Source organism: Notothenia rossii, assembly GCF_949606895.1.
Source record: "Notothenia rossii genome assembly, chromosome: 3".
Classification (NCBI taxonomy): Eukaryota; Metazoa; Chordata; class Actinopteri; order Perciformes; family Nototheniidae; genus Notothenia; species Notothenia rossii.
The window spans coordinates 10,250,027-10,273,658 of NC_136901.1; the positions used below are offsets into that span (position 1 = coordinate 10,250,027).

The following is a 23,632-nucleotide window of genomic DNA, read 5'->3' on the forward strand; positions in this document are numbered from 1 at the left end:
AAACGGCCACAGGTTTGACTCTGTTACCTACAGGGTGTTGGACATTTTATATGTGTAACAAAAAAACAGAGACTTGTTTAATATTGATTTATTGGTTCATAATAGCACATTGTTGTTTAGTTACTACTGGTCGAATGAGGTTTTTCACCTGATATTTCTATGTATAATATAAAAACAAGAAAGAGGGTTTTATTAGAGTAAATAGCAAAAACATATCAGTATCTGGGTTAGAAGACATAATAGTTTTCACAGTGTGTTTTCTTTAAAGTGTAAAATGTCAGTGCACGGAGAACAATCACACAGTGGTGAATTAAGGGAACAAAGTAAGTTTCTTCAGTCTGAACTGACTAGGTTAAGTGAGCAACTAAAATCCCAAACTGATGATGCTGAAAAGGAAAGATTGGAGATGCTCATTGGTGATATTCATGCCAGCATTGAAATCCAGAAAGTAACAATGGAACCCACTTCAGTCACTTCCGAGTGTGCCAAACTCAGACAATCGTCAAGAGAGAGAACGTTAACCCCAAAAATGCTGGAGTTGAAGCAAAAGGAAGTATCTCAACTAGAGAGCAAATTTAATATGCAATATACACATTGGAAAGATGGAGTTAGAGACACACACACCAAACTAAAGGATGAGTGCTCAGACAATGACTAGTGTGACATGATGGACACTGTTGAAGAGCGGGAGACAAGAGTTAAAGATGTGTATGACAAATTACAGTCATTTCAGCACCTTCCACTAACATTAGAAGGAACATTGATTCCTGCATAGCTGTAACAGCAGACTTAATGGGGCTAATGAAGGTACGCATGAGTGAAGTCTAGACGAGTTTGATGGTAAGGCAGAAAATGCAATACTTCATATGGTGCTTGACCGAGACTAAGCACACTCAATACATAGCAAGTCCTCAGCCTCAAACTACAAATCGTAGTCACAGCTCAAGTCAGAGTCACAATGAATGACCGTGAAAAGAGCAGACTGTGCTGCAGAGCTTGCTGCTAAAAAGGCTGAAATTGAGATGGAAGATGTAATTGCTGCACAAAGGCAAAAACTTTAACGACTGGACAATCGGAGCGATTGAAATAATAGCTGCCAAGCTAAAGGCATACTCTGAGGCTGACTCAAGTGACACTTTCAAGGCCATTTTATTTACGAAACTTACCTGGTCCTGGTCATTCAAATAAAAAAAACGATAAGAAGGTTTCAAGGAATTTTATTCCAATATGGCCATCATCGTTTAAAGAAATGGTAATAGAAAAAACAAACTGACACATGGTATCAATGACAAACATTTAGAATAAACAGTTCTGTTTTGGGCTGAGATCTGATTTTAAATACATTAAAAAAAAAAAACTTACATCATAGGTCTCATTTTATTGCAGTAAGAAAAAAGCAGCATTTAAAAAACAACTAAACAGACATTAAAATGTAAAAAGCTTGATAACTGTAAGATGACTAACACACGATTGACAATCACCACATTTTTACACATGTGTATTTCCACAAAAGTGTTTACCCTTATGAGGTGACCCATTAACCGTCAACTCAGCAACTTTAAAACCTGAACTTAGTTCAAAGTTGAATTACCTGGATTAAAAATGACGGTTTTCATTGCCATTTCAAGATGTCCCAGTTGGACTTACCTTGCACAGTAAGTACCACACAGTCACCGGACCATCTTATTCACATGTGATAAACATGATTGTTGACTTACAATCAACTTTAAAGACACAGTTGAACATCTAACTTTCCTGCACTGCTTCAGAACTGAAAATAAAATGGTGGCAGAAAAAGACGTCCTTCACCATTACCAGGTTGATTTGCACCTTTCAAAATAAAAGAAAGGTTACGTCTTCTCAGTCTCTTCTCTCTAAAACTTGTTCTGCTGGACAGACTCCCGAGTTACCTTTGAAAGTGTGAGAAAAATCATCAATTTAGCAAAAACAAAAAAGTCTAAGGTAAAGTTCCAAATAATATTCATGATCCACTTTTCTCCTCACCTGTGGCTGCCTTCAGCAGGGCGGCTGCCTCCGCCCGACCCATCTGCTGCACCATCTTGTAGAGGGCTCCGTCTTTGTTCTGCAGCAGGTTAAAGGGCCGGTCTAGCTCCTGGATGGTACCGCTGTCTAGAACCTTAAAGCAGAATAACAACTAAAACTTCAGTCAGGCTCTCCAAGTGGCATAATGCGGATGGACAGTACTTTGACAGATATAACATATTGATGTACTAAATGACTGCACTACTTTAGAACAACATAATCAGTAATCAAGTATACGGAACATAATTGTTTGGGAATCATAGTATACTGAGGCTGAAGAGAGGACTGACCATGATCCTGTCGCTGTCTATGATGGTGTTGAGGCGGTGAGCGATGGTGAGCACGGTGCACTCTCTGAACTTGTCCCGAATGGTTTTCTGGATCAGTTCATCCGTCCTGTAGAGAGACAGGGTAACAATAAGGACATCTGTAGACCGAACGATTTAAGCTTAAAAATAAGCGAAGCGAGATCTTGCCGAGCGGTACCTGGGGTCCACGTTGGCCGTGGCCTCGTCGATGACCAGGATGCGGTTCTGTCGGAGGACGGCCCGGGCCAGACACACCAGCTGCCTCTGGCCCACGCTGAAGTTGGACCCCGACTCGGCCAGCACCGTCTCCAACTTCCTGGGCAGCTCCTCCACCACCGACTTGAGCTGCACCTGCGGGAGGGAAAGGGGGAGTTAGCCCGATGCACCGAGCAGAGTCAGATCTCACTGAACTGCAGGACAGACGGGGGGTACCGACCTCCTCCAGAGCCCTCCACAGCTCCTCGTCAGAGTGCTGGCCGAAGGGATCCAGGTTCTTCCTCACGGTGTCAGTGAACAGCACCGGGTCCTGGGGAAAAGGGGAACCGAAACGTGGTCAGATTCGAGCTGGATTTTTATCCTCAAATGGGCAAAAATAACATTCCATCTCTAGATTCAGATACTGAAAACAAAGATTTCATGATGAGAATATACAAAGTTCAATGTATCCTATTGTAACAATGACATGATTTTGCAAAATTCATGGTACCAGAAGGTCTTTGGATGTTCACCTGAGGGATGATGGACATCTTGGTGCGCAGGTCGTGGAGGCCGATCTCAGAGGTCAGAACTCCGTCTATGTAGATCTTCCCCTGAGGCTCGGCCAGGCGGAACAGAGCCGACACCAGAGAGCTCTTCCCGGCGCCCGTCCTCCCCACGATGCCCACCTGACACACAGAGAACAAGAGTGAGCGACATCCGTCATGTGTGTTCAACATATTAACTAATAAATGAGGCAGACGCTGGCGGGGAGCCAACATGTGTCTCACCTTCTCGTTGGGCTTGAAGGTGAAGCTGATGTCTTTGAGGACCGGCGCTCCCTCTGGGCTGTAGGAGAAGCTGACGCGGTCAAAGGTCACTAGGCCTTTGTTGGGCCAATCAGGAAGAGGACGCTTCTTAGTTTCCCAGGGTGCCTCACTCTCCAGCCCGGTGTACTCCACCACCCTCTCCACTGACGTCATCTTCAAAGAGACATTATTTACAATGTTTGTTAGTTGTGTTAATTCTGCTGCTTCTCATCATTGTATACTTTTGTCCTCCATAAACAGCTACACAAATGTACTACATCTGTTAGTCTCTGACAACATAACACACAAGTTAAAACCTGAGCCTGATCAGCTGCTAATGTAATCACATCCTTACGGTTGAACAGATTCCCACCAGGCATTCCTGAGACACTGCTTCACGAGACAGACAGACCATTCAGTTCTCACCATGTTCTCCACCTCGGCACTCTGCCTCACCGTCCACTGGAAGTTGCCCACCAGAGTCACAGCATACGTCAGCACCAGCCCCACCTCCCCAGCATTCAGCCCTGAGAAACACACACAGGGATTATGATACAAGATCTTGACCCAACTGAAAAAACCCACAAATAAGGCTGACCTGAAATTCTGTTTCAGAGTCTGTTTCATGTTGAAGGGTTTTATTGTTTGCAGCCAGGCAGTGTTTTACGACATATGTGATTTGTTGTTTTTCCGAGGCAAACTCTTTACAAGGTTTTACGTTACTCGGGCACTCCCTTAAAAGGAAGGAGCCATTCTACTCTTAAAGAGACGTGAGAGGATATTATACCCAGAAGATATTTTGTGCATTTATTGTCTCAATCTTCACTCTTTCAACACTTATTCTTTGCAGTGGCTGCCACTAATCCGTGGAACATTAAAAGCTGCTCAGTTTTAGTCAAGTTAAACACCTTGACTTTGTCTTCTGTTGTGCTTCAATTTCCTTAATACAGTGTTTCTCAAACTTTTACATACCAAGGACCACATAACCAATAAAAAAAACACTCGCGGACCACCTAACTCCACAAATATCCCAAAACACATCATTTTTCTAGAATAGATGACAAATCGCCTGAAAATGGTAAAAACAAGTGGCAACATGTGTGATGAAGGTGTTGCGCTGGGCTATATCATGATATCGAAAATGAAACTTAAGCTCGCTCCATTGCGGTGATATTCCCGTGAGACTGCGGAAAACTTAAAATACATTTATTTATTTAAAATGTGAAATGTTACCAATATACTTACGGACCGGTCCGCGAGCGCCCCCTAGTGGACCACACTTTGAGAAGCACTGCCTTAATAGTATGTGCATGCTTATCTCCTTAATATTCGGCCGTTTGCATTTTATTGATTTTTATAATGTGCCTTTGCAGCACTTTGTTCAACGGCTGATGTCTTTTTTAATGTGCTGCATAAATACAGGTACCCGATTGCACTCGTTTATGAAGCTTGGTACTAAAATTGATTGACAGTCGTTCTGGGTGCATTTACCATCTCTGAGCAGGATACAGCCAAAGGTTACGAAGGTGACAAATACTGAGCAAATGCTGTCGAGGTAAAGAGCGAACCAGCGGGACGTCATCAGGAACAAAAACCACGCCTCTGAAACCAGAGAGAGAAAATGGATTTCACCAAAGACCGTATTTGTCCACACTGACAGAGCAGACAATAATAACCACACTTTTGAAAGGTAACATGTTTATGATGAAAAGCTCAATATGAAGTAAAGTAGAACCTGTGTGCAGGTCCTGATGAGCATCGAAGGCTTTCGTTAACCTCTCCTCAGCTCTAAAGGCTCTGATGGTCCACAGGCCCTGAAGAGATGAAGACAGGTGGGAGAACACGGGACTCCGAGCTGCAGGAGAAAAAAAAGGAGGGGTTGAAACCATCGGTTTCATCTGCTCATCTCTGTGTATCAAACATTATTATATAACGTTATTTAAAAACCCCACTCGTCAATGGAATGGTATATTATGGAAAGGACCCATAAACACATACTTGTAGATTCTAGGCGCTTGACGTCTCGTGATGTACGGAGGTAGAAACGTCTCAAGTACAAGAAGATGAAGAGCAGAGGGATGACGGGGACGAGGATGAGAGGGATGACCGAGGCCGCCACCGCGATCACGCCCACATTCTGTAAAAATAACTAAAAAAAACACAATAATACATATTGAGTAGTTCAAGAAAAATTAGATCATGTCGAGAATTGTTGACTTAAAGAACTGGAGAACTAAGACAATCAGTTTATGTGTCATTTAAATGGCACTGATTTCTTACTTGATAGAAGTCCACAAAGGTGATGGGTAACAGGGAGTCCATCTGGCTGATGTCTTTGGAAAACCTGTTGAGAATCCTTCCTACAAAGCAAAGAAAGAAAAGTCAGTTAGAAAAACAAATGCCACTTCTTTAACCAGAAGGTCAGAAGCCTGGTTTGCCTCTATATATCGTACTATTGAAACAGGACCTCGGCAACTAGGGGTGTGTCGTTAACAGTTTTGCCTTTTTATTAATATAAAATCCGTCAAGAAAGTTAAGATTGAGAATGAATGGATAAAGCATACCCTAAAGTTGTGGACGGCAGTTAAAAAAAAAATGTTCAGGAGCCCAGAATCAATATCAAGAGCCATGCCAATTTTAGGCAATATAGACTTTCCTCCATCTGTAAGGGATGGAGGATTTAAAAGATGGGCCGATAAGGTCTTATCACAATTAACCAAATGTTTGATGGGACAGATGTCAAATCCTTCTCCCAACTTCAAGAACAATATGGGCTCCCATCAAATGATTTGTGTACTTCCAGATAAGACACTATATTACAAGCCACTAGGACTCTCACTTATACAGTATAAGAGGCTTATGGCAGACGACTCCCAAAATACCTGGAATGTTAGAGATAAATGGGAATTGGAGCTAAACATTATAATCGAAGATGGAGTCTGGGAAAGCTTATGTGTGGGCAGCCATAAAGGAATTAATAGTCAGTTATGGAAAAAGTTTGATTGGAAGCGAAAAATCTGATTTTTTTAACACTCCTTTTTTTAATTTCTAAATATGTACAAGGACCATCGGTCGCGTTACGTTGGAGGAAATGCGGAAAAATAGGGGATCATACACACATCTTTTGGGATTGCCCAGTAATTGAAGGATTTTGGAAATCTGTTAAAGAGGAGATTAAAAACATCCTGGAAATGACTTTTCCTCTGGAGCCTAAGTTGTTCTTGCTCGGAGCTATACCGACAGACACTTACGATTCAGACCAGAGGTACATATTACGGATACTGTTATTAATTGCCAAAAAGATTATAACTGAACTGGAAAAATGCAAAACCTCCGACAATCATTCAGTGGAAGCACAGACTTAAACAAGTCTACACGATAAATTCAACATTGTTGGTAAAATAATATTTTGGCCTGTCCCGAATGTTTTTTCTGTAGCCCCGGATAATTCTACCTCGATAATATAATACATTAACCGTGCTTTACGTGAAACCTCATCAAGACACTAGAGAGGACGGCAGGACTGTAATTTCCCGTGTTCAGTGAATGCAACAGAGGCAAGACACCAGACCAATCAGAGAGTTGCATGGAAATAAAAGTGTACTTGTGTCATTCAAGCTCGTGTGTGTGTGTGTGTGTGTGTGTGTGTGTGTGTGTGTGTGTGTGTGTGTGTGTGTGTGTGTGTGTGTGTGTGTGTGTGTGTGGTTAGCATCTGGTTAGCTAGCTGCACTAACGGACATGCGGAGCTGTTTGTTCCACAACAAGCTGGAGGAGAGCTCTCCTCTCAGACTGAGGGGCTCAGGTGAGCTAAAGGACTCTGAGTGTTTAGATAGTTAACTTTAGTCTAAGTTATCTCAGTGGGTCTCAAACGGTTTGGTCACAAATTATCTAAAAGATTATTTCCGCGGCACACCTTCATATGATCATTATAGTTATAAAAAAAAGAGAATAAAGGAAAAACAGTTCCCGCACGCAGATGAGAGAGAGATCTCTTTAAAAATATATTGAAAGTTAGAAACGGAGATGGTTAGATAAAATGTGCAAGATAACGTTTATGTAGCATTTATTTATTGTCGAAATGATGACATTTATAACAGGATAAAATCAAAGTGAATGGCCTGCTGCTGCTGAATGCATGAGGCAAGTGACTGGAAAAAGTTTTTAAAAAGTTATTACATAGTTTCAGATAATAAATAATAATGATAATTCATTCTATTTAGGGGCGCCTTTCAAAGCACCCAAGGACACCTTACAATTCATAAGATATTCTAAGGAAAGGTTTTAAGACGGTACAAAGGATGCAGTCCGGGTGATGTTTTTTATGTGGGGTGCAGATGAGAGAGCTGCCAGAATGACACCAAGATGTTGTGTTTGAGTTCTTGATAAGCCATTAAAACAGTAAAATAAGTGTCTCCTGTTCACCAAAACATACCCATCTGTTATGGAAAAAGAAAGTATTCCAAAAGTATTCTAAAAGTAATCTGAATACATAACTGTAACTGTATTCTGATTACTTTTAGAGCATGTATTCAGTAACTGATTACATTTACAAAGTAACCCTCCCAACCCTGCCTAGAAGTGATCCTTCGTTAACGTGAAGAGTCTGCTAAGCTTTATGCGGTCCGCAGTACCTGAGCGTGCTTCACTAGCCGCCCCCCCCGTGCGTTTGGAGAGTGCTTTTTTGCGTGCTCTATAGTGCCCGTAATAGTGTTCACTGGAGTTCAGCACCTCAGCACCCCCACTCAAAATACCTTCCCGCGCCTCTGTGTCCCTGTGTATCTGATCCTGCTGTGTCAAAGATGTCAGTCCCTGTGTAAAATGCTTTCATTAGTATTTATTTGATTTTACTTTATTTTTATTTCCCAGTTTGTATTTATTTATATTATTTACTTAATTATTTCAATTTATACTGGATTTGATTTATTTAATTATTTACTATACTTTGCTTACATATCCGTCATTTGAATGAAAATGACCAATGTCAGGATATGTCTCGTCTTGTTTTGTTAAAATGAAAATAAACAGTTAAAAAAAAAAGACCCCGGCTCCATTTTAAACTGTAGTGACTCTTAAGTGCGGGGCTCACCTATGGGGTTGACGTCAAAGAAGCGAACAGGCGTGCGGATGACAGCGCTGAACATGCTGTTGTGCAGAGTTTGAGACGATCTGACCAGTCCGTGAAACAACACCAAACTGCGCATGTAGCCAAAGACCACCGCAGCCGCTGTCAAGCCTGAGAGAAAGAAACAAGAGGACTGCAATTGAACATGCTCTACTTAATAGCATAGACTTTAAAAACACCACAAACTGTATTTGTGGTGATAGGAAGGGAAGGCTCACCTGCATAAATGCCAAGGTGAAACGTGAGATCGGACTCTTGTTCTGAGCGAGTAGCATTGATGCCAGATCCGAGGGTAACATCTCTGGCTGTGCTGTTCAAGAACTCCCCTCTCGACCTGTTGACACACAGCATCAACAAATCAGACCAGGCGCACGGCAAACTAATACATATTACATGGTTAAAAAAACCACAACTTTAAAAAAAAACTAGAGAGTGTGAATAGCCCTGGATAAACACTCACCAGTATGCGAGCCACCAGTCCTGCATTATATACGCACCCTATACATAGAAAAAAGTTATAATTACGTTTTTTTTTTACTAGACATTTACTGTGGTACAAATCATTGATTAGCACATCAAAAAGAAACATGAAGCACATATCTCAGTATGAGCTTTTTACAAAATAGATCAAATAAAGTCGCTTCTGGAGTATATTAAAAGGCCTATGAGCCATCTCTTACCTCAGCTAGGACACTGATCAGCACTACAAACACCAGCACCGCAGGGCTGTAGCCTGCAGTGAAGTACTTGAGGTAAATGTGGCCGCTAATATTTCCTTCAGCTCGGCTCTCCTCTGCCACGCTGGGCACTGTTTCAGCCTGAAAAACAAAACGTTCTACATATTCATACTACTGGCTTCCACTTCATACATTACTGTGCAGATTTGTACAAAGGACACTGGAACAAGGATTTTATTATGAGTTTTGTTTCAATGGACCCGACTTCTCAGACATGCACAGCTTATCATAGAAACATTATGTAATAATTCCTGTTTACTGGTAATCCTCTTGTTTTTCCAGCACGTCTCCTAATTCCTAGAAATCAACTAAACTATCTTTCCAAGTCTTTTTTTTTCAAATTACACAACAGTGCATGTGCTTTTTATAAAAAGAGGTGCTCAATTCATAGAGGGGAAATTAGTTGATTTAAATGAGTTCTTGCAGATGGAAATAGGTTTGATTACCTGACACTTGGCTATAAGATTTCTATTATGGAATCAACCTTGCAATTTCAGCTCTGCACTCACTTTATACAGGTTCATCTTCACTCTGATTCAACACCACTTGTTGGATTTATATGGACACGTTTGTATACAGTCATGCCTTATAAAATGTCTTAAAGAAGGTATTATGGACCAGATTTGTTATACGGCAAAATAATGGTTACACTTAAGGTTGAAACAAATGAGCAGGATGCTTATACAAATATAATACCAAACACTTTGTAATTGAAACAGTTGTAGAATAACCCTGAAAACACTTTATTTTGAAAAGGTACGTACCGGAAGCTGCTGCTCAGTGAATCTGCTCTCGGGCACCAGGAGGCTGCTCTGGGAACTGTGAGAGTTATTGGTCCTCTTGCTGAGAAGGGACAGTCTGTCTGGCTCTGGTGATCGAATGGAGCACTCCTGATCCTCGTCGCTTCTCTGCAGGGACTGGAAGTTGAGTCCAGAGCTCTTAAGCTCGTTGTAGGTTCCCTCGGCCATGATGTGACCCTGGGAGAGACAAAGAGGTGACGCTGCTGGTGAATCCTTGGGGGAAATGTCTCAATGAGAAAGAAGCTAATATTGAGCTACACAACTGAGCTACATTAGCCAACTCAAATTCCACTTAAAAAAAAAAAGAGCAAAACAAGGTGTGTCACTCTTCAACCATTTGCAATTGCAACAGTGATGCAGAGCAATATTACATCCTGCATATTCGTCCTCATACTGCCTTTCGTACTGCGTCTACGAGAAGTGTCTTCAGTTTCAAAAACTCAGAAAGCACTAACCTCCTTGAGGACGATGATCTGGTCGGACGCCTGCAGGTACTGAAGCTGGTGGGTGACCAGGATACGACACTTGTTCTTCAGCAGGCCGCAGATACACCTGAGGACACAGACACAATACACTCATTAAAGTGGACCTATCATGCTATATTTGAATAATATAGTGTAGGACCAAACCTATATAAGGCATATTTATACTTCTCATTTTTCAAAATACCAAACAGATCATGCATTTTAGCCATTCCTCATTTCGCTCAATTTAACACTGCCGTTCATGCTTGGATTCAGTGAGAACAGCACCATCTGGTGGCCTGAAATATGGAACGGCAATGTCCGTGGCTGTCTCCTCCTGATTGGTGGAGTTGGCCCAATAGCCGTAGCACAACTTCTGTGACGTCATAAAAGTGTTCAAATCTGGATCAGTCTGTATCAGATCCGTTGCAGCCCTTTTTAAGAGATTTGGGTATGGAGGAAAATAGAGAGGGTTGTGTTTTCTGACACTTGGCGAGTTTCCTGGAACACCGGGGGGACACATATTCATGTATAAAAGATGTACAAAATTGCATTTTGCATGATAGTTCACCTTTAAGTAAATAAAGTGTCAGGTGAGCTTCTCTTAGAAGTCATTGGAGTCTAAAATTCACTTTTAACACTGCACATTTCTTTCCTATCAAGTCTTTTGGCACCAGGTTTTGAGCATGAGCTTTTGTCACTTTGTTCAGTTATATCTGAACCATGTGACCCGCATTTCCAAACCAGCACATTTTTGAGTGAGCTGTAGACAGATACTTTGGTCCCACAATGCATTTGTTTAAGACACTTAGTCAATTATTCAGTGTTGAGATCTCCATATTACGTTGAATACTTAAAACTAAAGTTAATTATAATCAATTATATTCTTGTACAACCCACAATGAAAATGCTTCATATTTTATGATTTTCTATATTTACAGTATAAACAAAACACAAGTGGTTTCTTAAATTGAGATTGAGGCCAAGAATGGTTTATGGGTGTCACTGATAAGAGAGGAGGCAGTTTCTTCCCTCTTCCTACAGCGGTGCACAAGGAGGGGGGCTCCTCACTTACGGCGCATTTCCACCGCAGGCCTCGCTCGGTTTGGTTAGGCCTTATTAGGCCCGGCTCACTTTAATGCTGCGCTTCCATTACAGTTTAGGAGCTGGGGCAGTAACTATAGTAACGCAGTGTAGGCGGAGCCGTGACATCATCTTCAATGAGCACCCGTGAAAACCCCAGAAAAAACAACATCAGCCGTTAGCTGTTTGCACTCATGCTCCTCATATCTGTTCAGAAACTAGACAAAAGTTAAACAAGTACAAACCACTGACTGTCTGTGTCATGGCGAATACAGTCGCTGGTTTATTTATGACTGTATAGGCCGTTGTGAGTGTGGACGGTCTGAGCATATAGCTATTGCGTTAGCTTAGCCGATCTCCATTTAGACAAATCAAATCAAGTTTTATTTATATAGCGCATTTTTAAACGCTTTTTGGTCGAGCCAAAGTGCTGTACATATAATAAAAATAGCCTACAGTAAAGACACTTTACAGCAAATACAACAGCAGTTTGTGCAGAATATCAGTATGAGAAAACGACACCCTCTTAGACCCTCACATCGTACAATGAAAAACCTCCGGAGAAAAACCCACAGTTTAAAGGGGAACATGGAGAAACCTCAGGGAGAGCAACAGAGGAGGGATCCCTCTCCCAGGACGGACAGACGTGCAATAGATGCCGTGTGTAAATTGAAGAGATAATACATTTTACAGCATAGAGAAACCAAATGTTTGGAAATGCATGAGTCTATAAAAAGAAGATCACGCATTTTAAAAGGTTTTTCGCCTGCCGTCTGTCTGCAGACTTGTCAAAGCATTAATTCATGGTTTTTACTAACCGGTATCAGTATGTTGTTACTTCGGCATCATTTAGAAACGTGTATTACAATTAAATCACGGTCAAATATGTTCATCTTGTTGTAATTGTAGCCCCCTTGACAGCGATTCTCTCTCTAGTTTAGCAAACTCAGCCCGACTCAGCCCTGTTTGTTGGCCTCGATAGAACCACGATTTAGTCGGGCCACAAAAAAGGTGAAAAAGTAGCCCGGGCCAAAACTAGGCCAAGCGGAAGCGCAAACAAAAACGGGCCCCGCGCGGCTCAGCACGCTTAAAGCGAGCTCCGCAGTGGAAGTGGAAACGCGCCATTAGTGAAAAAGAACTGAGGCCCCAAAAAGGTGTTTGTGCCATAGCCGAGAATACACTAGGCGTCATGATCTTTTTACACAAACATGGGAAGGTGTGTCTTATGCAATAGCCATAGAATGAGGAGCTGCCTCTGAATGTTGTCAGGCTATAGGGGTGAATGTTAGCCCCTTTGATCCGTGTGGAGATTCCTTTGGATTATGTCGGAAGACTAATGTCTAAACTATGAATTAAGGTTTCAGATTAGAAAATGACCACCATATGATATGTTTTATATTATTGTCATGTTGTAACGAGAGAAGGTAGAAACCCTGTGTAAGTGTGGACCAATTTTTCTTCAAATAAACTGATCCCACCTTTTGGATTGGGACAACTTAAAAGACATCTGCGCTATCCTCTCCTGCTTGAAAGGTAACATTGCACACTGCCACACTCACACTTAGGTTGGTCCACACCTCATTACTGATATCAAAATCCTTCTGGATCGCCTAAACAGACAGTGGCGTTTTCCCCTGGAGGCCAAGGGAAGCCAGGCTTCCCCTGTTTTTTCGGATTGTAGTTATAATTTTAATAAATAAATAAAAACACTTCGTTTAGTTTCGGAAATTCTCTGTTGTGTGTTGCTACCGGCCCGTCTCTCCCCCATTCTCATCGAGTATTTTATAAAGAGTGAAACAGCACCCCTCTAGATGTTATGGTGAAACAGTAGATTGCAATCTCTGTTGCAAGAGGAGGCCAGCCGAAATTTGCTTCCCTTGGTGAAAAAAAATGGAGGGATTGACCAATCAGATGAGGCTCACGTCATGCCCCTGCCAACCTGTGATTGGTCAGGGCCATGCCAAGGGAAGCCAGAGGCGGCTGGCTTCCCTTGCCTCACAATCCAATCAAATCGCATCAACTTAGTGGTGCAGTGACGCGTCCCAAAAAGCGGAAGTAAGCTGCGCTCGGTTTCCCTCGACAAAATAGCAATGGGATTTCTCCATAGGATTTTGGAAAATAGCTTGAAAAAAGGTCGGTGGAAAACGAACCTGTTAGATAAATGCACGTTTTGTTCAGTCGGATAATATCCACATGTCTACCCTACTTTTATAATTTTCTAATCATAAATCTAATCGATAGAAGATAGATAGCGTCACTGCAGCACTCTCACCGCCGTTAGAAAGTAGCAAGCAACTGAAGCAAGTGCAATTATGGAGGGTGGAGATTTGGAGTATTTAATCAAAAATAATTGGACTAAACTTCCGCTGCAGCAGCAACAAATACAATCTGATGACAGGCCAATGCCCAAACTGGAGCTGTGTACAGCGAGGAACAAAGGAGCGAACCGGACGTAAAACGTTAAAGGTCTCCTGATTTAGTTTGTGAATGAATGCTTATTAGAGTTTCGGCTGGAGAGTGCGTGCGGACCTGTCGGTCAGATAACAGGCGTGTGTAAGTCCTGCATCTGTATGATACAAATGTGTGTAAAATCATACTGGGCGCTGTAATCACTCATCTGGTTACGTTATTAAATTGACCACCACACCCCCCCCACCCCAAAAGAAAGGACGTATTATTGGCTTCCCCTAATTTTTTCCCCACGCCACGCTACTGTAAACAGATTTAGCGGGTCGTCTGAATTGAACCAGCAGTTAATTGAACCTGGTTCTCCAGGAGTTAATAGAGGTGAGATCTTGCTGGTGGATCTGAGCCAAGCAGTACACTTACATAGACTCAATAACTTCTGTTAGGTCAATTAGTAGGTCTGAGTAATTTGCCGGAATAAATTATCAGCCCTCCCGACTCCCAAGACCCACAACAGGTCACTCACTTTTCAAACAGGTGTCTCCCAACCTCTGCGTCCACAGCACTCAGAGGGTCATCCAGCAGGTAGATGTCTGCGTCCTGATACACAGCCCTGAAAACACACACATTCCAATAAGCCCAAAAATGATTTGAGTAAATATGAACTAAATCATAAACTAATCTACGGGAGTAAAAACTAACGTGGAAAGTGAAAGATGATAGTTGTCTCACCTGGCCAGGTTGACACGAGCTTTCTGTCCCCCGCTGAGGGTGGCCCCTCTGTCCCCGATCAGTGTCAGATCTCCATCTGGGAGCAGCTCCATGTCCTGCAATCACACATAATGAAGGTTTAGTACAAATACAATATATATGTGCATGCCTGGTTAGCTTTCTTTTTTTTATGTCTTAGTTGAAAATCTTGGCATTTCAGGCAAATCTTCTTCAAAGTAAAACACTAATTAGTCTTCCCGACTGCACTTTTTAGGTGCTGACTAAACATTGATGAGTTGCAGGTGGGTTTGATATTACATAATTTATGAGGAAGGGCACTTTGCTGCATCTCACCCTCTTTAGAGCACACGCCTCGAGGACTCTCTGGTACCTCTGGTGGTTAAACTCTCTTCCGAACAGGATGTTACTGCGGACAGTTCCGGGGAACACCCAGGGCTGCTGCGCGGCATATGTCAGCTGACCTTTGAGCTTGAGGTTTCCCGAGTCATGAGGCAGTTCTCCCAGGATGGCACTCAGCAGAGAGGACTGGTAGGAACGGGATGGAGAGTTTTAAATATTGTTAGTGCTCAGACAAAACTCCGTAGGCCAGTTTTAGGCATTCATAATCCAGACAATTAAGTAGTCTACACCGCTGTACTGACCTTTCCGGCACCCACTGGGCCAATTACAGTCAGAAGTTCGTGAGAATTCACTGTGATAGAGATGTTTTGCAGCGATGGAGCATCCAAACTCTGCAGGATACAAAAAAACGCAGTAATTGAGAGTTACAATTACCAGATAGAAATGCTTGTATTTCACAACAGATGTGGCATTTAGTCACATTGTTTAAAACCACAAACAAGCCTCTGGGTTCTAACACGAGGTTCAAGACTTGCAATACACTGTATCAAAGCACAAATATTCTGTAAGATGACATTTACAGTAATGTCAGAAAACGTTTTAGGGGTAAAATAGTCACCTTATCCCAGTAGCAGGTCATCTTCTTAATCTCAACAGAGTTGTCCTTCTTTTCCTCGAGAGAAAGCCCAATGCTTTTCCTCTCAATCTCCTTCAGCAGAAGAAATTCCTGGAAGTGGTTAATGGACACAAGACTTAGAACCTATAATTCCTACCTAGAATCTGTTGCAGGTTTTTTTACTACCTACAGGGTCACTCAAACTCTGATATTAGGATTCAGGTTGTGAACAGAGTGTCTTGGACGTCCTTGTGTTATTTAATGTGTAACTGATCATTCACTAAGCACAGCTCTAAACCCATGGTAGAACACAGCAAGATTTAAAATGCGCACTAATTGTTCCCCCTAGTTTGCAGATAATCATTATCTTTGGTGTCTTTGCTGGATTTTGAACGATCAGTTACCCAATGACCCAGTTTAGTGTGGGCCAGTTACAGATTAACACTAACCTGTTATCTGCGGTAGAACAACCAGCCATTCAGGACTTCAATTATGTGCAAAGTAATTCACTTAGACACATCTCTAAGGTAGAACAAATTAACCAAATTACCTCAATTCTGCGAACGCTAACCGCAGTCTCCGACAGCTTCTCAATGGCCAGTGGGAAGAACAGGGTGACGGTGAGCTTGATGGTGCCGTACAGGGAAGCTGTGACGAACACACTGCTGGCATCGATGGTGTTCCCCAGGAGAACGTAGACAGTGAAGGTAATAAAGACTATGATCTTGCTGCTGGCAAAGAAGGAGGCCATGTTGAGTCCTCGTAGGTAGGAGCTCTTCAAAATCTGCCTGATTTCTTTCCTGGAATAGAAGACAACATGAGGAAGGTCAAGATCATGACACATAAATCAAATGACACCATCTTATATCCCTTTGTGTGTGCTTTAAACGGCAAGATTATTTTCCAGACTTTGGCCATGCAGAATATTAATGCATGTAGATTCCTAAATTCTCAGTTAATGCAAGTGAGTCTGGACCTGCTTATTTTACATAATTGTGCAATAGCATTACGAAACACCCGTAATCTTGCAAAAATGTTCAGAGAAAATTCCTGCAGTTCTGTAAAAAAACAGGGAACTTTACAACAGAAAGACACTAAACTTGCGTCATAAAACTGCCAAAGGTAAATGGTAAATGGACTGTACTTATATAGTGCTTTATCCAGTCTTTAAGACCCCTCAAAGCGCTTTACATACTACATGTCATTCACCCATTCACACCCATTCATACAGAGCAGTGTACCTTACTCTAGGACCTAACATTCACACACATTCACACACCGTTGGCCATGCCATCGGGAGCAACTCAGGGTTAAGTATCTTGCCCAAGGATACATCGACATGTTGACTGCATGGGCTGGGATCGAACCCACAACCTTCTGGCTGAAAGACGACCGCACTCCCTTACAGCCACAGTCGCCCTGTCAAAGGCGACAGCTTTAGGGTCTCATTTATAAAACACCCAACCATTAGCACTTTATGTAAGTAGCTTTGGAAACATGTGTTGTACTTGTGCAGTAATTTAGACTAAGTGGGAAATATCTGCTAATTCTAACCTTATCAATGCAATTTGCTGGTTAATTTAATTCAGTTATTAATGTTATACAATGTGAGGCTTATTGTACTGTTTAACCTCTTCTACACCGCACCCCCGATACCGGGGGGAAAACGCGTCATCTGCAGGAAACAGCGTCTGAGGGCATCTTAATATTCAATAAACTATGAATGTTTTTTATCCATGTAACGGGAAGAAACTCAGCTAACTAATCTTTTTTTTTTCTTTTTTTCTTTTAAAACCACAAAGCTAGCGCCGAGCCTCTGAATTAGCTACGAGCTAAACAATCCGTTAGCCGTTAGCACAGGACTCACTGATCGATATACTTATTGGATCTGCACAAACAAACTTAGATAACATCCTGAGAGTCCACAGATTATAGAAATATAAGAATCATCACTGAGCGATCTGAACTCGTGACAGGGGAAGCAAATACAGACAACACATGAGTAGCTTTAGGTAGCAAAACACGGAGATATGCTCACCTTAGCTGTTATTCTGATCAAAAGTCGTGTTCAATGGCGTTAAAACGAGAAAAAACACAGTTGAATGTTAATCCATAGGTTATAGCAATGTGTCTGTCACTTTGAAAAAAGTATTGATAATCCATAATTCAATTTTTATGCAAAAATCGGAGAAGAAAAATTAGCTGCTAATGGTAGCCACCAGGGATTAGTGCAGCTTCCGGTTTTTCTAAGCGTCTCTCTCACTCCTTATTTGGTAAGCTGTTTGTGTATGGGGTACTTTCCCTTGATTCCATTGGCTCTGACGGTTAGAAAGAGATGTCAATCAGCAAAATCGATCAAGGGGGGCCAGAGATATGGAAAATCCACCCAAATGACCCCAGAAGTGTTTTTTGTTGCTAAACCTCTAAAAAAGGTCAAATGTCACTTGTTTTGCATCAATCTTGATACAGGGTACTTATTATATGTTGTACTTTGGATTCCTAAAGCTTTTAGTCTACCTTACCATCATCCATGGGTAGTTTTCACTGTAAGTAAAAAATATCTTTTGGACAGACACTATAATTTACAGTTTTTTTACTATGTTCAATCTGAATTTTCTTTAAAATAAAAAACATCTATATTGATTCTGACTTTTCTACATCCAACTCACAGGTTTATCATTACTTTCAGAAAAAAGATTATTAATTTAAACCTTTTAGAAGGGAAGATATGGTCATTTGTTCTGGGAATGTCATTTTCGAGCCTGAGACCTGGGAAACAGGCTCAGTGCTTAACAGGATATTTCCAGTTTGCAACATTGTCAGGTCACAATTATCAAATACAGTATTTCCTATTTGAAAAAAAATGCACTATTATCACAAGCTAATGCCAACGTCAGTTTTGTGGGTTGGCAGTTAGTTACAAAACTGTCTCTACTTGTTGACACTCAAAATTAACAAAGTCCACAAAGTTAACACACGTGTATAACAAGGAATATTTAACTTGTGCTTATCTAGATACAGCAAAGTAAAACAGCAGTCAAATGTTCTCAAGTTTAAAAAAAAAAAAAAGACGACATTTAATTGTAAATGAATACATCCTGTAAGAAAGGAGTTCATGTGTAAATAAGTGTGCCTGACTCAGTGTGTCATTGATTATCCAACGTTCAACCCCTGTACAACTAAGAGTGATAAGATACACATGATATTATATGATAGAGGACTAATTAGGTTTTTTTAGGACCAGTCATGAAGCCGGTCACTTAAAGCACTTTTCCTCTGATCCACTGGTTCGTAAAGGCTTAAACACAGCTCTATTTGCATTGACAGTTGATTAAGACAAATACCACATGGCCTGAGCATAATCTGGGAGCCATTTTGCTCTTTACCTCTTCATGCGATAGAACCTTTATATATACAGTCTATGGATAGAACCCTTTGTTGTTGTCGTTTAAAAATGTTTGTGAGAATAAATGCAAATTAAAAAAAAAAATCTGCAACATTGAAGTCAACCTAACTTATTATGATTAGTATAAAGCAGAGCTGTGTTTCTTCCTTGGAATGACTGCTCTGTTTTGACACAGTGCATTGAGGCTGCAGCTGTGGCAGAGAGGAACCTACTGACCCTGAGAAGTCTTACCAGGTTTTGTAAGGCCAAGCTGCGAGCCAAAAACAACAAACCGTAGGTCACGGTGACCCTAAGATGATCTTTCAGGCTGACGACAAGGATACATACGGGAGGACAGAATCCGGTACGACACACCATAAACAAACAGACAGAGGAGATGAGCTAACAATACAACACCTACTGAAAGCTGAGAATCAGGATTAACCAATGACGCTGTGACGAAATGCTTCCCCTTGATTTGAAGGTAAAAGCTGTGCTAAACAGCTGGCTGAACAGCTGCCCCAACCTAACGTATATTTGACATTCCGCTTCCACTTTGGCCAACGCCCAAGCTCAAGTCTAGAGAGGAATGAGCACCAGACTGAATTAAGTTCTGAAGTAAACTGCATAGGACTGATATTCTTTCCAAAGTTAGTGGACATATGATGAAAACACATTTTCCTGTGGTCCCAGTTCAAATGAATAGCCCATTTTATCGCTGCGGAAACTGTTACAAAGATTGTTAAGTCTGTTCTGTTCTAAACAAAACAGTTGCATCCTTACCTTCTGACGTCTGTAACCAGAGCTGAGAAGGGTTTCTCCCAGGCGTACATCTTGATGATCCTGATGCCAGACACCACTTCGTTCATGATGCGGATTCTGTTGTCAGTAAGGACTGCCGTTTTGCTCCTGTAAAAAAAGTTTTAAAAATACAGGAATATTAATAAATACCCCACTTTTCCCAAACTTATGAGAAATCTGCGTTACTTTGAACGAAAACTGTCCAGATAGAACAAATAAAGAGCAAATAGTGCCACCTTGCACTTCTTAAGTTTCTCTGTTGCGTACCTGAAGATGCCAAAGAGCTTTCCAAACACTGTCTGCACAGGCATCATGAGGGCAAGGACTGCCACACCTGCCAGACACGAGGGTCCGATCCGGCACCATAGTAACACGATGATCACCATGGCCTGCAGTGGTCCCAGCCACAGGTAGTGCAGATTCAGTGTAATCTATCGAGACAATTAGTAATCGTGAGCCCAATTCCAACAAGCCTGTATTTAATTTGCAGTGTTCAAACATGGCATAGTAGACACTTAAAATACACACTAGAAGTTTATTTTATTCAACATGGTGCCAGTGTTACCACTGATCTAGCCTTACCTCATCAAAACGATTGACGTCATTTGATAAGAGGTTGACGATTTGTCCCGTGGTTGTTTGCCCCATGGATTCACTGCTGAGGCCCAGAGCCTGATGAGAGACAAGTCACCTGTCTGGTAAATAATACTCAAAACAATTCCCAGCATATTTATAGGAGTGAAAATGTTGCTTGCCCCATCACTGACCTTCTTGTATATCATGTGACACATGGCCACTCTGATCCTCATGCCTATTCTTTGGACATGGTAATAGTAGAGATGTTGGAGAATGGTCAGCGCGAACGGGGAGATGGACATAGCAGCTGCGTAGACATACACCATGCGCAGACTCGTTTGCTCGTCATAATTCTCAAAGAACAGGATCACTTCGCCCAGAAGAAGAGGCTGGATAACTTTGATTGCTTCCTTCATGTCAAAGAGGGACACAGATGCATTACGACATTGGATGCCATTGGCGAAAATCTTCAACTGCAGCTTCCTACAACTTTCCATTGTAGTCAAATTACATAACACACTAAATTACCCGGGCCCCAAGATATTTGGCCGACATGCTTGTCAAATATGCCAAAAGAGATTAGCCGTCAGTTGTTCTCGAAAAGCTTTCAATTTAGTTTGAGTAGGATGAACACCTTTGGGTATACCAATCTACTTCTTATCCTCCCCCCACAATGAATTACATTTGGAAAAATGTAAAGTAGGATTTAAATAGCCAGAACATACCAGTGAAAATGTAAACGACCCAGCCATTGCGTATGACATCCCGTAGCACTTAATGAGAACTCTGGTGAGGTTTGGCTTCCGGAGCTCCTTCGTAGCCTTTCTGACTTCATGGTCCCAACATCTGCAACATTGAAAATGCAGCATGTTCATTCTGTACAGTAACATAGTGAATTAGTGGTTATTGTTGGCTCCACATGCATGCATACAGACTTAGACTTTTGGGAGGTGTCCAACAGTGCATCACGGTGATTTAGTACCTGTGTAGTTCCTCTCCCAGCGCTTTGGACTGATCCTCTGGAAGAACCCTGTACATGTCCTTTTCCTCCAACCTCTTTTTCTGGCCGAGCCGCAGCAACGGGACTAACCAGCTGGGACAGACGGTTAGAAATACTTAGGGCTGATGTCACTTAAACAGAATATGACTCACACAAGTGAAACGTTATGAAGGAGGAAATACTGTTTTTTTAATGTTATGTTCTAATTTTAATTTAAAAAAAAAAAGGTATTTACCTCTTTCAGCCTTCTTTGTCTACTAACACCTTAGGGCAATGTTGTAATAAGTATTTTGACTTTTTTTCAAGTATTTTGACTTTGTTTCAACATGTTCAACAAAGCTGCTCTGCAATTGGATTGTAATGGCTTTAAAATCCTAACTGATTTCCCTATGACCGCAGTCTGCTGTATACAGTAATAGATTCCTTGTTTTTGACTCAACGCCAGAATATTGTATGAAGGGAAGTTCAGGAAACCTGAATTACGTCAGTTAAACAGCAACTGTGCTACACGGAATCCCGCATTTTAAAGACAACGAATTAACTCTTTGCAGCCATGTATTCCCCCTGCGGTGGGTAGGCGAGGGTCGGGAACATTTTGTGCCAGAGCCGTCAAGTGTACGGAAACTGCTTGGCTGCAAACTTAAGAGTGCAGCATCAAGTCACTAAACAAGCGCTCCTATCTGTGTCTGCCCGCTCAGCCAATGTCTGGCTACTATTGACCAGGACAGGAAGTTAATCTATTCAGGAATCTGAACCAAAACACTGAGAGTCATGCTGATGCGGTGCACGAGGGAAAAGCATCAAGCATTACATCAATATAAGATATTAAATACATCTTAAATCGAGGGTCATCTCAATGTGCTGCCGAAGCACCAATGTAATCTGCTTAAAGCAACAGTGTTATATAGTCTAAATAGATTCATTTTATTTATGTGAAGACAAATGTCAAATTCAATAGGAAATCATTATTTAGCTTATCGTTTAACTTTGTGCCAGAATAACAATGTGTAACTAGTCGAATAACTTAATGACTGGATATTCCTAGAACTTTGTAGGAAAAATTACTTTGAATGAGTTGCAAGCGAAAATAAAACTTGGGACAATATGATCAAATGTCAGCTTCCTCGATGGTGTCTCGGTGGGAAAAGAACAATGGGACGAAGATTTGTAATCTGTTTTTTGCATTATTTAAGTCGTGATTCTCCAATACAAGTCTTCAGGTACAAAGTCTTCAGGTGCAAATAACAAGTGCTATTGAACAGGAAACAACATGTCAACAGCTGCAATTAAAACACGTTTGGATAATGACGAGAGATAACAATAGCTTACCACAGGAAGAGTTTTGACCAACAGCTGGCAGAGGACAGCGGGTTGCCGGTTCCGTCTTTTTTACTAATCTCCATGATTAATTGGCATCAGTTCTGGTGCCTGGCTGCGGCGAGTCTCCGCCTCGATAGAGACACACGCTGGAGGGTCCTCGAACACCACATGACGCTCCCCACCATTCACGCGCTTTTATTCACGTCTCGTTGGTTGAGACTCAGCCAATACTGTGGCAGAGCTCTGCTCGAGGGGCGTCATCAAGTGCTAGACGTATCTAAATTAGACCAACTCCACACAAAGTGCTGTTTCCTGTGACCCACTTTAATGTGATCATGCTTAAAGGGGGCTCCCATTGTCGTTACATTGGACAACACATTTTAGTAGCAGCTACACTGAAGATGTAAATGCTGATTGTGTTTACAGATTTTAGTTGAGAAACAACACCTCACTGTATTTTAACAATTTAAAGTGTATCCTCTAATATTACAGGTTTTTGCACAACAAAATCAAATCCATTACAATTTGGGAATCTAACAACATACATTTTTGGCAACAGCTATCAAAAAAATAGTGTGATCAAATGTGAAAATCAATGTCTGAGGAGTCAATAAAGCTGAAATTACTGATGGAGGGCAATGCATCGATGGGTCACAATTTAATCCACTGAAAGACAGTCAATAATAAGTATAGAAGCTAATACCACTAGGAAATAAAGGCTGATAAATAAGCTTTAACAGGCTCACATACGCAGTAAATGCTGTTTTAAAACCAGCACTTTAAAAAAACAATTACAAAAGTTTGGGTTAAAAGACAGCGTCCCTCTTTGCAGAAAATAGACACCTTTATCCAAAAAGACGTTTTGGAAACATGTATTAAGTTAGCTTGAAGATCCA

General features: G+C 41.5%; 1 protein-coding gene across 1 annotated transcript; it reads right to left on the reverse strand.

The window, feature by feature from the left end:
• Nucleotides 1-1,201: 1,201 nt before the first annotated feature.
• LOC307031536 (ATP-binding cassette sub-family C member 4-like) lies at nucleotides 1,202-22,912 on the reverse strand. Its single transcript, XM_079668729.1, has 31 exons — nucleotides 22,746-22,912; nucleotides 21,399-21,509; nucleotides 21,142-21,262; nucleotides 20,608-20,826; nucleotides 20,423-20,512; nucleotides 20,108-20,271; nucleotides 19,823-19,948; nucleotides 16,205-16,454; nucleotides 15,658-15,765; nucleotides 15,341-15,430; nucleotides 15,033-15,224; nucleotides 14,700-14,794; nucleotides 14,494-14,580; nucleotides 10,470-10,566; nucleotides 9,979-10,191; nucleotides 9,158-9,295; nucleotides 8,938-8,975; nucleotides 8,696-8,811; nucleotides 8,442-8,588; nucleotides 5,636-5,715; nucleotides 5,354-5,504; nucleotides 5,091-5,210; nucleotides 4,847-4,957; nucleotides 3,782-3,882; nucleotides 3,338-3,529; nucleotides 3,080-3,235; nucleotides 2,788-2,877; nucleotides 2,530-2,702; nucleotides 2,334-2,439; nucleotides 2,005-2,137; nucleotides 1,202-1,910 (listed from the first exon to the last, which is right to left on the reverse strand). Exons 1-31 carry the CDS (start codon nucleotides 22,817-22,819, stop codon nucleotides 1,861-1,863), a joined length of 3,939 nt encoding a protein of 1,312 aa, XP_079524855.1. The 5' UTR covers nucleotides 22,820-22,912; the 3' UTR covers nucleotides 1,202-1,860.
• Between the last annotated feature and the right edge of the window lie 720 nt (nucleotides 22,913-23,632).

What these genes read in the sequence shown, in the direction of transcription:
- LOC307031536 (XM_079668729.1), bottom strand. Translation starts at nt 22,819, where the DNA reads ATGGAGATTAGTAAAAAAGACGGAACCGGCAACCCGCTGTCCTCTGCC. An exon ending in AGATCATCGTCCTCAAGGAG is followed by an intron (nt 10,192 to 10,469) that starts GTTAGTGCTTTC and finishes TGTCTCTCCCAG; the next exon opens with GGTCACATCATGGCCGAGGG. An exon ending in TCACCTTGGCATTTATGCAG is followed by an intron (nt 8,589 to 8,695) that starts GTGAGCCTTCCC and finishes TCTTTCTCTCAG; the next exon opens with GCTTGACAGCGGCTGCGGTG.